The sequence below is a fragment of the Molothrus ater genome, chromosome 10, assembly GCF_012460135.2.
Source record: "Molothrus ater isolate BHLD 08-10-18 breed brown headed cowbird chromosome 10, BPBGC_Mater_1.1, whole genome shotgun sequence".
NCBI lineage: Eukaryota > Metazoa > Chordata > Aves > Passeriformes > Icteridae > Molothrus > Molothrus ater.
In genome coordinates, this window is record NC_050487.2 from 21,049,890 (window position 1) to 21,065,191 (window position 15,302).

Here is a 15,302-nt window from a genome sequence, read left to right on the forward strand (position 1 = left end):
CAGAACATTTCATCCCAGTGCTCCCCAGCAGCTCCCAGAGGACTGAACTTAGCCTGATTTCTCACCCATCTTCATGTGAGTGCATCAGTTTGTGTGCAAGGAAAAGCTAAACCCCATCTTTCAGTGCCTTTCCTCTCTCAATCCTGCCCGTCTCTCCCTTCTTTCCCACCCCATCAGCCAGCCCTGCCAGTCCTGAAGAAGGAAGGGACTGTACTGCTGAAAAGAGACAGAAGGGCTTTGCTTTAAACCAGAAAAATAAATATATCAAGATTCCTTTCAAAATCTGTAACTCAACTTCCCCTTGCTTGTTTTTCTTGGTTCACAGAGGTCCCTAGTGGGAATTTTACATAACAGATGTATTCTTTTCGTATTAGGAACAGACCACAAAACACCATTTAACACCTCAAAAGGAGCCTATCTGCTCAGGCTGATCTCATCAGCTGAAGGTACACAGCAATTCCCTGGGAGGTGAAGGGTATCACCAAGGAAAGCGTGACTTACCTTGAAGCATTAACAACAAAGCAAATGTCAGATATTCAACTCGAAACCATGAAGAGAAAAGAAACCAAAACCCACAAAATTCTCTTTATGCTGGCATTGATGGGTGAACTTTTCAAGTAGCACTTTTTGTCAAGGAAGCTCTCCAGTTCTCTGAGGAGCTCACCTGGTACCGATGTCGTTCTGGGCCGCCAGGCGGAAGGTGTAGCCCAGAGCTGGGCACAGCTTGGTCAGCTTGCAATGCTTCTGGCTCCCAAAGTAACATTCTCTGAAACCACTGTTCCTCTTTCCCTGGAAAGAGAGAAATCTGTAATTGGATTGCTATGAAACAAAACCACACCATGCTTGTTTCAGAAGTGCTATCAGAATGAGGTGTTTTCATAAAGGAAGCTGTGTGAGCACTGACAGCACTGCTGTGCTCTGAAAATCACACAGCTCAGCAGAGCTGCTGTCACATCCCTTCTCCTCTCACCTTCTGGAGTTGTGAGATGTGTCTACAGCACACTGAAATACAATTTACCCCACTCACAAACAAAAAAGTGGGAAAATTATGAATTGAAATTATGAATGAATGAATGAAATGAATCTCTGCATCTCCTCGGTCACAGGAGGAGGGATAAAGATGCAGCCGACACTTTGCAAGCACAGTCCTCCCCTGTGCATCCCTCGCTGGGGTTGTCTCAGCAATTCCCTATCCCACCAGAGGGCTCTCGCTCCCCACGCTCCAGCACAGCCACCGGGACAAGCTGCTGGGACCTTCCCCTGCTCTCCAGGGCAAAATGTCCTCAATCCCAGAGGAATATCCAGCGTGCCAGGCTCTGCACCCACCCACTGCCCGAGCACGCCGCGTGTGAGGAGTGAACAGGGCTTTCTGGGCAAGTCTGGAACTTTGTTAAGCAACTTGTTTGCCAGAGGGATGGTGTTTGGGAGCTTCACATCACTGTGACCTGGAGCAGTGATCCATCCTGGGAAAGGCAGCATGAGGCAGCATCCCAGAGGACAGGGAGACATTTCTCCAGCTCCCAAACACAAGGGAGCAGCCCAGAGGGAATGGAGACACTTCTCCAGCTCCCAAACATGAGACAGCAGCCCAGAGGGAATGGAGACACTGCTCCAGCTCCCAAACATGAGACAGCATCCCAGAGGATAGGGAGACACTTCTCCAGCTCCCAAACATGAGACAGCAGCCCAGAGGGAATGGAGACACTTCTCCAGCTCCCAAACATGAGACAGCAGCCCAGAGGGAATGGAGACACTTCTCCAGCTCCCAAACATGACACAGCAGCCCAGAGGGAATGGAGACACTTCTCCAGCTCCCAAACAGTTCCTCAGGTGCTGGTTTGTACCTCAGCACCACTGAGCACAAGGACACTCAGAAATTCTCTCCCTGACCCCACCACATTTAAAACAAAACCAAACCCTTGCCAATGCAGCCCAGCTTGGTACCCTCTGGGGCAGGAATAAAGCCCAGCTGTTTGCAGGACAGAGTAAACTAAAGTAACAGGGAATATCTGGACTCATTCTAGGGCACACTGGAAAATGGACAGTTTGAAATCTTTCAGGAAAAAAGGCATGGACTGCTCAGCTCCTCATAAAGAATATCTACCAGTACTGGAACAGCTGAAAGGAGTTTTAATTTCAGTACTCAAATACAGGATTATTGGACATGATGTCATTATTTATCATTATTTATTTATATATAAAAATATATAAAATATGTTATTTGTGAAAATAATTTAAAATTGCGTACATTGTGAAGTACCCAAAAGCCCACCAGAATGGAAGCCTGACAAAGCACACCCATGGGCTCCAGCATGTGCAGAAGACAGGGTTATCCCCATCTCTGTACCTTCTTCTGACTGAAAAGCTCTGCTGAGCCATTTATTACTTTTGGTAGGTGTCTGTACCATTTCTAATTTTTACAGTACTATTTACTGTACTATTTACATGGAAACCCCCCAAGGGCAGCAGCCCCACCTGCTGTGCCTCCTTGGGCTCACTGTGCCCTCCCACACACTGTTCCTCCTCCGTGCTCAGAACATCACCACTAAAGAGCTCAAAAACGCCTGAGTGGGACACACATCTTTCACTGGCCCATTTCTCCAGCCCCTGCCAATTTCTACTTCTTCTCCCTCGACCGTGACACAGAAGGAAAAACTCCCTGAAACACTTGTAGTGAATCTCCAGGACGTGTTTATCAGGCTAGGAACAGCCACAGAGATTTCCAGCACAGCACAGCAGTGTGGAGGCACTGAAGGGACGTTTAGCACACTGGCAAAAAGCCAGAACTTTTATTTATACAGAGGGAGCCTACACTTGTTCTAGAACTCCTTTACACACAACCTCCTTCAGCTTCACCCACCTGCTCCAGCATTACTGCACAGCTCAGGTAAATTCAGGAGAGGAATTGGAAAAGAATCACGAAACCCAAAGCAAAAACATTTTGTAAGTGAGGAAAATATTTTCAGATCTAATATCCCTAGCCATAGAGTTCTATGATAGAATTCCTAGTTACAGAGTACTATGATAGAATTTCTTTAGGACAAAAATAACAGGTGAGCATACTCCTCAGCTCAGCAGTAATATATTTAAAATGCAGACTATACAAAACCTAATTAGAAATCTTATGTTTCAGTAAAATATCCATTCATCTGTTCAGCACTACTAAAAATAGATTTTTTTCCCCTATGCAAACTCTCTTTTACAGGTTGAGTTGCCTTAAATTCATTTTTCCTCAACTCTTTAATGACTTCACTGCTTATAAATAATTGAAAACATTTAATTTATTTTGGATTTCTGTTTAAGAATGCCTTTTTAAAAAGTAATTTTCCTATGCTTTTTTTCCAAGAGAACAAAGTGACCAATTGCTAAGCATATGGTCAATAAAACAGTGCTGGAAAAAAAAGGGAAATCATGGAAAATCTCACCTATAGCACAATGCCTGAACTGAGAGCAATGGGCCAAGCAAACTCTCATTTGTCAGCCTGGCTGGTTAAAATTTTGCCAAGATTGCCAAACATTTAAGGTGTCCTTAACTTTATAACAGTACAAACCCTGATATTGTATGTATTTCTCTTCCAGAACTGGTATTGTACATTACCCAGACTCACTCAGAGACCAACTGGTATTCAGATTACTCAGACTGGCTGGTATTTTGGATTCTATTGGCACTAATTGGAGAGGCTGGCCGATATTTCTAATTATCCTGGCATTAATAGCCTGGAAATAGCCTCTCTGCTCCTTCTCTCCCAAGATTTATGAAAGCACTAATGCTGGCATAATTATAGACAGGAACAACTGGCAGGCTGGTACTGGCTGCCACCCAAGAGTCTTACAGCTTTCCCAGAATCCTTCTCCTAGTCTTTGTACATTCAGCATCCAAGTTTTTAATCCTTCAAATAATGTTTCGTAAGTTGCTTAAAATACACTGTATCATTTCTGCAAGGATTTGTAATCCCCACATTTCGGAGGGAGAGCGCTGTTCCACTTCCCCAGCCTGGGGGAGTCTTCTCCTGCCTCCTCCAGCCTGGGGTCCCTTTTCTCCTCCAGGACAGCCCACCCTGTGCTGGACCATCCTTGCCTGAGGAAACAAGGACAATCCAGCTCCACAAATCCATCCTGCATTGCACAATGCTCCAGCACAGTGTTTAAACACCACTCAGAGCTCTGCTGCTCTTTCAGCAGTATTGCAAGCTGCACACTCACCCAACACAGGGCCCATGATTTTCTTTGGAGAGTGTATTGACTGAAGAAGGGATTTGAGGTTTGAAATGGGTTTTGTTGACTGAGGTCCCTGCAGCAGACCCAGTAAATAAACACAAGAGGAGGAAGGGGCTGCTGCAGGTACAGCAGGGCAGGAATGGAGCAAAGCTCAGCACCACATCTACGAGCAGGATGCAGCACTGACATCTGCTGTGGCCACACCAGCACTGGCTTCTGTGCTTGGGTCATGTTGGCAATAAAAAGGAACAGACTGAAATTCAATCTGACACAGAGCTGAGGAGCAAACTGTCAACAATTACTGCAACACACCCTCAGATCTCTGCAAAGCATTTACTGTGCCAGTTATGCAAGTAACTGAGTTTTCTCTATACACAAACACTCAGAAGGCAGAAAGGGACCTACAAAGCATCCCTGAATTATACACAAACCCCAGTTTTATGCAAGGCTCTCCTCTTGCATGTCTCACAAGAGTGGCACAGCCACAGAACAAACTCAAGGGGGGCAGGTAAGTGAACAAACACAAACATGGAGCTCCCTGTACCTGGTAAACCACCACTGAGGTGCCTGGCTCAGATTATCAGCTGGTATAAACAAGCAGATCTCTGCTACCTCGAGGAACTTAAAACTCTGTGGCAGAACAGAAGTATCCCCGTTTATCTCCATGTAAACCTCATTATTAACTATCCATCATCAAATCATTAAGTAGTGTGGTATTGTATCAGTCTCTCTCTGAAGTAAAGTAAAATGAGCTGCTTGCTGGGTAAGAATTGAAGCTGCTTTGAGCTCTGCACAGAACAGGGACACACACTGTGTGAGAGGGATGTCCTTGTCTCTGGCTCAGGAACATTCCTGCCCTTTCCCATCGAGAATGAATAGGATACTCTGGCTATCCATATACACAAGAGAAACATTTATTTACTACCACTTAATCACACAACAAGCATTTCACATCTAATTAGTAACAAAGGCCTGGTTCTTACAGCAGTGCCAGCAGCATTTTTCGGTGCAGCTACAGTTTAGTGATTTTGATGAATGCTGGCATCAGGGAAAGCATCACCTCCTTTACAGCCATGTTTTGTGTTTGGTATATTTTTAATGCTATTTTTCCCTGATTAGCTTTTTGCTTACCCTGAATAATCAATCCTGGCACCAAGTCATCAATTCAGTTCAGGTTTTTAAGTTCAAAGTTCATAGCAAAAGAGCCAGAAGGTGAAGTTTTCCTTAATTACTAATTTTAACTGATTTTATTGCCAGAGAACTAATGCACCTCTGGTGCAAGCATGTTCCAATCCCAATGAAATCCAGAATACCTGAGACAGGGGCTGATCCTTATTTCTTTAGAGTCAGTGGAAATTTTCCGAGGGTACATCCAGGGTATCTGAGTGACCATTTGCTGAACTGATCTTTTACTCTCCTATTAAAGAATTAAGCGTCCTTCATAGTTCTTCAGGCATTTTAAGAGATAACAGTTTATTAGCAAGGTATAACAGCTCTAATTCAAAGACTTGGATCAGTAAAGGGAAAGCATTTGTGTTTTCTAACTTAACATGCAGCACCAGTTACACTACAAACTGTTCAATCCAAACGGGGATAAAAAAATGTAGGATAACTGGAATGGCTTTATGTACTAAAAACCTTCCAGAGTCTGCAGGTCAGGAAAAACCCCAAACCTGAGAACTAAAGTGAAGCAGCAGCTGGGTAGGGTGGCACAGTAACATATTAAGCAGTATAACCTTCTGGAATTTCCCACCTCACCTCATCCTGGGGCTTTACAGCCACAATTCGTTTTCTGCACACACAACTGATGCCACCCACACTCCTGGAGGCACTTTGGATGCTACAAACTGCACCTCTACCCCATAAAAACAGGAGGAACCAGGTGAGATACTGCTGAGCATCTGACACACTCTGAGGTCTGGGCTCTGTCCTACAGACAGACAGACAGACAGACAGACAAACATCCGTGACCCCCCCAGCCAGGAGCACAAAGGGGCTGCAGGAGCCCCTCCCTTGAACTGGGGGAACACACTGGTGTGACTGGGACACAACTGGAGTGTTTGCCTGGATGCCCCCACCCCTCTCCACACCCCCCATGCCTGATGCCAGCTTTGTTTCCAGCCTTTGCACAGGACCCTTACAGGACCTGTGTGCCACGAGTGTGGCAAGGGCCTTCCACACCATTCTTCCCTAGGAAGGGACTCAACTTCCTAGGCAGGATGCCACTTTAGGGTGTTTCTCCACCTTTAGCATCTGACAGATTTCTTGCTCTCTGCTCTTGCAAAGCCCTCTCTGCTTTGCAGCCACGATTTCATTTCCTTCTGATGGCTGATTTTCCCATGTTTGCATTTTACCCTGTGCCTCACAGCTAATGAATGCTGCTCCAGCTGAGATCTGGCAGTGTGCTCACTGCTGCCTGGCAAGCCCTCTCCTGTGCCCTGATGTATGTATTCCTTGATTTCACCAGGACACAGAGTGGCCTTGTGGAGAAGGCAGAGCTTTTGCTTATGTGGAGTGTACAGAACCAAGCTCGGGGCTGCAGGGCACTGCCAGTGAATTCTCTTTTGTACCTGGGTGCCAGAGTTCCAGCAGCTGAGTGCACTTCACCTCAGGGGCACAGCCTGCCATGGCACATGGAAAAGTGACTGCAGCATCCTGCCAGCCACCACTGCATGTGCTGGGGCTGCTGCAAACTCAGCCTGCATCTCCAGACTTTTCCTTTCACAAGCTTTAATACCAGGCTTTCATTTCAGTGGCTTAAAGTTGCATTTCTGTCTCTCATCAGAGAGATAAGAGACAGAAATCTCTTATCTCTTATTTTTCTAAAAAATTTTTAGAGAAGCTACACCTGTGGCATTAACAGTCTCAGAACCTGCCAGCTACATTTCAGCCAGGAGTCCTGTCAAACCATTGGAGATGCACCAAATTAATTTGTGCAGGGCCATTATTCTTTCCTCTGTGCTGGCCAGCTATCCATTATAATCTCAGATTTCAGGGCTGTTACTGAGAAAACAAGGTAATTAAAACATGTAGACTAAGGGAATCTGGATGCCTTAATTTTTTCCCATCGGTAGCTGAACTACCCTAAACCAAACTGCTTTTGCTCTGTGAAAAATGGGTCCCATAAGTATTCTTCTGAAGACACAACTGTTATTAAAGAGTTTAAAGGACAGAAGGATTTTAGAATTGTTCTATATATATCCAAATGTATGCTTATGCTCCATGTAGTCAAAATTAACATTATGGTATTTGCACTGTATTAATTATCTGCTGATGGTCCTTCTGACAGGACTTTCTGTTGCTTCCCTCTCCTTTGCAGACTGGAATCATCCATGTTTCCACTGCTCTGTGCTGCTCTGCTCCTTCAGCTCCAAGTTACTGGAAGCTTTGGAAGAAATCACAAGTGCACAATCCAGGTGTCATGGGTCTAACAGGACCATCCTGGCTCAAGCTTTTGGAGAAATCTCTCTCTACCTCCTTTTCCCCTTGTTTAGTGACAACCTTTGGTTTTCCACTGTGTGCAGAGGGACAGCAAGTCATTCTGAAGTTATTGCTCAACTTGAGCTCAGGTTCTGAGGGTTTCTCATCATGCAGACCCCACTAGCTGTGACAGTGCACACAACAATGTTTGCACAGTGAGGAGTTCCAAACACCCAACACGCAGCAGAACGAGCAGGGAATGTGTTACTAATGCCATGGTGGAAAACTATTCATAACAGAATACTCCCTTTGGAATATTTTTAGACTACAAAAGACCTCAAGAGATATTTCTCAGACTTTACAACCAAACACCCTTTCACACCCTTCATTTCCCATCTCATGACTTTTATTTACATGTTGTCCAAGCCCCTTCTGTCATCCAATTTATTCTTTTCCTTCAGAGATAAAACTCCCTGACTCATGCTTTCTGCAGAAATATGACTTGCAGAAAGGAAAGGGGGCAGAAATTAGGGGACAGAGGGAGGACTCACAAGAATACACTCCCAACAAATCCTGCACATCATCTGTCAGGGCACTCTCCCAACAGCCCAGTGCTCACTAACCATGGAAGATACTCAGGAGAAAACTTATTCCTTTTGTGTCTGGAAAGGGGCTAATTGCCAGTACACAAAGGACATTTATTTTGACCCTGAGTACATTTCTGTGGACAGGTCTGCAAGATCATGGCTCTTCTCCTCTAAGGCAGGAACAAGTGTTTGTTCTGCACTCAGCAGCAGAAGAAAGAGATCATGAACAGAATTGTAAGATACATCACAAGTAATTAAATAGCAAGTAATGCTAATTAAATAAAGTACACCAAATGAGTGATAAAAGATTTCAAGGGTACAGAAACAGAACATTGTCTCTATATAAAATAGATTGAATGGAAAGTTTTCCCCCCACTGCCTCTTTCACCTTTCCAACTCTTTACCTAATGCCATCAGGATTTCATTTTCCCATTTCTACTTTCCCCTGTATTTAATTACTTTTCTTTACTCAGCAAATCCTTGTAAAGTCTGAGTGCCATTTATTTGTGTATTTATTTCAACCAGTTACTACTTACCTCATCCCACTCCAGAAGGTAGCTGGTGATTTTTGAACCATTATCAATGGGTGCCTACGAACAAAAATAAACAAAAGGTGATTTGGGGAGTAAGAGAAAACAGCTTCACCTCCCCCAGGCAAATGAGTACAGCTTCAAGTGAAACCAAAGCTTTGCACATGGCTTGGCAACCTCTTAACAAATGCTGGGAAGGAGCTGGACATAATGAAACACATACATTTTAAAAGTCAGGTCGGTGCACAGGAAGGGATTTGTCAGAGCAGAGCAAGTTCAAGTCCCTTACTGCAAAATGACTGTCTCAGCTTTCAATTATTTCCAACATTTATGCTCACTGTCAGTGCTTTTCCCCTGCTTTGCCTGAACCAAGTGTTAACCTACCTTCCACTGTAAGGTTAAGGAGCTTTTGGTCCTGTGTGAAGCTTTGGGTGGGAAGGGACTCTCTGGTGCTGAGCTGTGAGTGGTGAAGCTTACTGGCTCTGAGCAGGATCCTTTGACTGAGTTGTACGTTGCATATACCCTGGAACAGTATTGAAATGGGTTATAAATGTGCTGACACACAAAGTGGCACTGCCTTGGCCACAGTGACCACCAAGGCACCCACAACACCATCCACTAATGACAGACTTATCACAGCCAGTGGCTATCCTAGCTTTACTTCACTTATACAAGAATGCAAAAAACATTACAGCAGAAGAGGAACAGTGCTTTGTGCAAATATTCCCATGGACCACTGAGTTATCTTCATTATCTTTTCTTTCCACCAATATTTCCCTGCCTATTGCCAGGCTTCCACACACTGTGGCAAAATCCTCCTTGAAATACAACAGAGAAAAAGGTATCAACTTTAATGCCTGCTTTACACTTGATCCACATGTACCATGTTGAGTGCAGGTATCTGCTGGTCTCCTCCCATGGGTACAATCTTCTCCTACATATCTCAGGCATCAACATTTACTGGACCTCCATGGACTAGAACTAACACAGGCCAGCAACACTGCTGTGATAAACTAAAAATCTTCAAAGCAAATTTGATTTCAGGCAAATCCTCTATATGCCAGCACAGAACATGCAATAACAAATAATATGGGAAAGCAAATGGGATATAGCTGAGCACTTCCTTACGAGGTGTTTTTCTCTGAGAAAGTAATGACGTTATTTTTCCCCTTCATTTTTCCCCTTCACATTTTCCATGCAGCGAAAGAAAGTGCAAATTGGGAGTCTTCTACTCAAAGAAAAGTTCAGGCCATGACCAGACAATGACCTCTGAGTTGGCTGTAGCTATTGTGTGCTTGAATGCAGAGCTAAAGAAAGGGCAATTTCTAAATTTGTTTTCAATAGATAAGAGTAATTTATGCACAATGACCACCTATGTAGAATCAAACCTTCTGGGGAGGTAGATGAGATCTGGTGCTGCTTTACACATCACCTGTTAGCAGGCAGGAGCAACAAGAACTGCAATTAATTAATTGAGTCTGCATCTGGCAAGTGGCACATGTGTGTGCTGGAAATGAGCATGGCCTGGCATCCAACACACACCACAAGGGAAATAAAACCGTGTGAAAACGAGCTCAAGGGGCATCTCCTGCAAGCCACTGAAACCCTGAGCACAGCCAGCTCTGGGGGCTACACAACAATACACCTGGAGGGAAGCAGGTGGTGGTTCAGAGCAAACCAGGCTGTGCCAGGCTGTCCCAGGGCCCAGCACAAGCACCTTGTCCAGCAGAGACAAAGCCCTGAGAGATGCTGCCAAGGTCAAGGAGACCCAAGGCGATCTGCCCAGTAACTGCTGGCCCCATAAATTTCTTTACTCAACAGATTTATTTCTTCACAGTCGTTAATATATAATGCAGTTTCAGTGAAGGAAAAAAAAAAAAAAACCACCAAAAACTATGGTGGAAAGCAAACAGCCGCTGCTTCAGTGACAGCTCGCTCCACTACTAACACTGCTGTTGCTTTGCAAGGCTGACTTTTGTATTTAGTCACTCCTTTTTAAACAGAACTTATTGTTAACTTCTCACAAACAACCTGCATTTTGGCAAACCTGCAAGAAGGTGGAGGGAACTGTAGGTAGGGAAGAAGAAGTCAGCCAGGACCTGGGGCAAATACCCACAGCACCCATAAAAAAGACTGAGACCTCAGCCCAGCTGTGCATGGTGACCTCTCTGGTGTTTGAATTTGGCTTCAAAAGAGATGTTCAATGCTCAGAAGCTTAGAAGGAAGGTGTTTTACAACCTTCTCCGTGTTACCATCCCTTTGCTGCTAAGGACAAGGCTCCTGCCCCATTCAGGAGCTGCCTCTTTTCCTCATTTATGAAAAGTTCCTTCTGGTCTTGTGCTTCTACTTGAAAAGTTCATTTTAGGGCTAGAAAAAATCCTTAAAAATAAAAATAATCTATAGTAGCAGAGCTAGATGGACACATTTTGGTGTTGGATTTTTCTTTTTTTTCAGAGCTCAGAAGCAATGTGTTGGTTCTTTAAAGTTTTACAAACAGGAGCAACCTTGATGTGAAACAGTGTGCCTAGCCCTTGTCTGGAAAAAACAGAAGGGAACAATAGACAAGAGTGAAAGGATTTTTTTTAAGGATATTGAGGGTAAGTGAACAGGATGTAAATTCAAAGGCTTGGTTCAGAAAGTCTTTTAAAAAAAGCAACATGAGCAGGTAACACAGTGTTAAAACCATCAGAGAACAAAACTAGAATGTGTTAATAGTTAATAAATGTGTAAAACACATCTTCAGAATCAAAGAGAAATACGTTATGAAAACATCAACACAGTTCAGTGTGAATCCATTTTTTTCTTGGAATAAATGCTGAAGTGTCTATGGTCAGATGGATCTGCATGCAGCAGCTTTACTTCCCAAAGCGTGGCATCCTTGTGAAAAAAGAGTGGAGCACTTCCAGTGTTCATCTTACAGGAACTGAAGAAACACCAGTTGCTTGAGTCACATTTTTAAATTACCTCAGATATCCTATTTCCATACATAAGCACTTCCAGGCCTGTTATCCATACAGAAGTACAGATCATAAACTTATTTTTATCTCTTACTAAAGCAACGACAACAACACAATGAAAGATATTGTTCAAAAAGCACTCTCATAGTCCAAGATAAAATCTACGATAAAATATTTAGAAACCACTGAAAAACCCAACTACAGAGGTGACTAATAAATTCTTGAACTACACTGTATATTTACTTCAAATTCTTTCACATTTATTCTCATATCATTGAAGAACTTATATTTAAGTGACATTCAAATCATGCTAACTCACCTGACATGATAATCTGTTGCTGGCCTAAGGTCCTTCAGGTGATATTCTAATTCTTCTCCACTATAGGAAAGAAATCCAAACCAAATAAATTAATAAATTAGGAAAAGCAATATCCCACATAGCACAGCTAGTGATTTTCTAGTGATATAATTTGAAGAAAAATAATCCTTCTGAAGAGAAACAGTAGCAAACCATATACCAACAATTTGTCAACACATTTCACGTTTCTTGAAAATTTCATAATTTCATATGCACAGAAGAAAAGAATTTATCACACCAATTGATTCAAAAAAGTAAATATATGGGTTCATTTCAACGCTACCTCATATGTTGCTGATATTTGTATAAAGCTCATTGTGGTTTTCAACCCTCCCAGAGCTGAAAAGAGCGAAACCCAAACATTATTGTTGTAGTTTCTGCATATTCCCTATTCAAAATACTTCATACACAGTGACCCATTGAACTTCAGAGGAAGAAGCAGAGTTTCTGGCACAACTGTTTCACTTATTGCTCTCTCCTCCAGAACCATGCTCCCTGTGAGGACCACAGCAAGGAGACATTTAATTAACACCCAAACAGCTGGACCCAGCTTTCTTTCAATACCAAGACAACTTAAAGCAAAGTGGTTTGGACATTTTAAGAAATAACCAGCATACAATCTATTAATTTCAAAAGCAGCCAACATAGTTAGGGCTATTCTTTTTCCTTCTGGCTTGTTTGCTGGTAAATGAACACTGGGCTCAGTCATGTGTTGCCAAATCTGTGAAGATTAAGGTACGGGTCAGTGCTTAATAAGTAATAGCCATCTCATGTAAGAGCTTGGCTTATTCATGATTTTATTAAAATATGGGAAACAAGAAAGCTCTCAATTTAGCATAAAGAAATATTTCATAGCTAGCTGGACAAATACAGGGAGATGCCTCAAAATCAATAGAACAAAATCCAGCAGAAAGCACACGCCTGCTGGGTCGCCAGAAATCCACCAGCAAGCCTTCTATTTTTTATTTCATATAATACAATGCAAATCCAGTTTTCCCCCTCTGAAACGAGTGCACCTCCTTCCAAAGACAATGTATTCAGCATATTGCAGACTCTCTTTTGCCTATAGTAATAACAATTACTGCTGCTCCTGATGCAACATACCACATCAAGCTAAAGGCTGCACTCTGGCCAGCAGCAGGAGACACATCACCACCAGCAGCTTTAAAACAGATGCACAACATTTCATAACCAGGAGAAAATGTGCAGCCATCAAGCACAAGAAGTACTAGAAAGTGTCCTTCCCACTTTAAAAGCTCAGCAGCACACACTTGACTATGGAGATGCTCACATTGGCTCACAAACAGCTGCTGTAAATGCCAGAAAAAAAAGAGTAAAATCAGGCAGCCTTTCCCTGGTTAATACACCCTTTTTGTATTATCCAAGAGCTGCCTTCAGCATACCAAGAGGAATACCCTAATTCACAGGACATCTTAAGAAAGGAGATGGCTTGGTCTCAAGAGGTAATTCCTTAAATGCTCTATCACCTGGACTTTATTTAATGAGACTTGGGAAGGATTAGCTATTTCACAATAGCCAAGGTCACATCTCCAAATTCTCTTTCCCAGACGTCATTAGTGGGGAAAAAGTAAGGCATAACACCATATGTGCTTGATCACAGAATGAGCTCAGAGGATCACTGCAAGGAGACACAGAGAAATCCCTCAGAATTTTTACTGAAGCCTGCTGAGGGCCAAGTATTTGGGTTTTTCTGGGGAGCCTCTGTAACCTACTGACTGCTCCACTCCCTCCTCTGCTCATCTAAGACACCACAAGGCAACAAAGCCCTCACATTTTTCTCGTTAGCTGAAATAACAAGATTTTACTCTTCTAAATTCTGCAAGTCCACACAAAATTAGCCCATTAGGAAGGCAGCTCTCCTGCCTGCATGGTGTACACGGAAGGTTTTGACATTTAGCATAAAAGAAAAAGTAACCTTTTCACTGGCAATGGGAGTGATGGCATTGCAGGCAGGATGTGCCATGTCCCAGGGAGGTGGGATGGGGTGGCAATTAGGGACCTTGTGACATGCACTCCACCAGACCCCTGCAAGCTCCTCTGGTGAGGAAATGTGCCTTTCTTCTGTGACTGATCGCCATACCAGGATACACCCTGAAAAGCTCAGAGAATTTACTCCTAATGAAACAAAAAAGTGCAAAAATGCTGGTTTTTACCTGTAAATGATCTTGTATTTTCCATCCCTCCCTTTATCTGATAAGGCAACCTCGTAGGTACAGGTGTAAGGCAAACTGTTGTTGTGTCTATCTGCATTGAGAAGGCCAGTGGGAGGTGACCAGGAAAGCAAAACTGTTCTTGCTTGAATATTTGTAACCTATAAAAGAACCATCAGTTAATCTGAAATCTGAGGAAAAACCACTATTCTGTAAGCATTTGCTTCTTGCTTGCATCTTCACAATCAATTCTTTGCAAAACGGAAATTTCCGAGCTAGAGTTGAAAAGTAAAGGGTCAGAAATGATCAACAACACAAACAAAAACACAGATTCATGGCAAAAAGTGATCTGTAACAGATGAGGAATACAGAGAGAGGTTGCCCTGCAGGGAACTGGCTCGGCACTGTCTGAGCATCCAGCAAAGGATGACTCTGGAGGTACCTGCTGCTGTGGCCATTCCCAAAAGGTGTCTAAAAGTAAGTGGAACAAAGACTTTAACCTATAGATTGTTTTATCCAAAACTATTTTTCTAAAGTTTTTTTGGGGAGCTTTTTCAATGAAACTCTGATGGCTTTTTCAGTCATCCCGTTCCTTCTTGCCACTTGAAACCACAATAACTCAACAGCAAGTAGGTAGAAAAACCCTATTCAACCTGAAAATTTATGTTGGCTCAAAAGCACAAGGGAAAATCACAGTAGAAGTCCAACCTGTCAATTAAAAACTACATTGCAAATCAATCACTTTGTGCCTTGATAGAAGTACTAAGTGTGATTTGCAATCACCACTGCAGGCAACAGCCCCATGGCAGAGGGGTAAGGAATTGTTTTTAATAAAATATGGAAAAAGTACCTCAAACTCCTGCACCAAAACCATTTTATCACCCCACCAGTGCCACTGTATTCTTCTGGAGAGCCACTGGCACATCAGCTGCACACAGCCAGCAGCAGCTTCCCAGAGAGCAGCCTTGTTATCAAGCCAAGAAACAAGAATAAAAAATCCCCCTGCCACTGTCTCAAAAGAAAAATAAATAAAAAGCAATGGCTGCACTGGCTATCTGGGA

The 15,302-nt window shown here is 43.1% G+C and overlaps 1 protein-coding gene across 1 annotated transcript in view; it reads right to left on the reverse strand.

Annotated features, from left to right (window-relative positions):
- Positions 1 to 15,302, reverse strand: part of FNDC3B (fibronectin type III domain containing 3B) — a 186,132-nt gene that overhangs the window by 46,843 nt on the left and 123,987 nt on the right. Inside the window, exons 8-12 of the mRNA XM_036389083.1 lie at positions 14,245 to 14,402; positions 12,032 to 12,091; positions 9,140 to 9,278; positions 8,762 to 8,815; positions 665 to 789 (exon numbers count right to left, since the gene is read on the reverse strand). Coding sequence (XP_036244976.1) covers positions 665 to 789; positions 8,762 to 8,815; positions 9,140 to 9,278; positions 12,032 to 12,091; positions 14,245 to 14,402 — 536 coding nt within the window. The remainder of the gene's footprint in view (positions 1 to 664; positions 790 to 8,761; positions 8,816 to 9,139; positions 9,279 to 12,031; positions 12,092 to 14,244; positions 14,403 to 15,302) is intronic.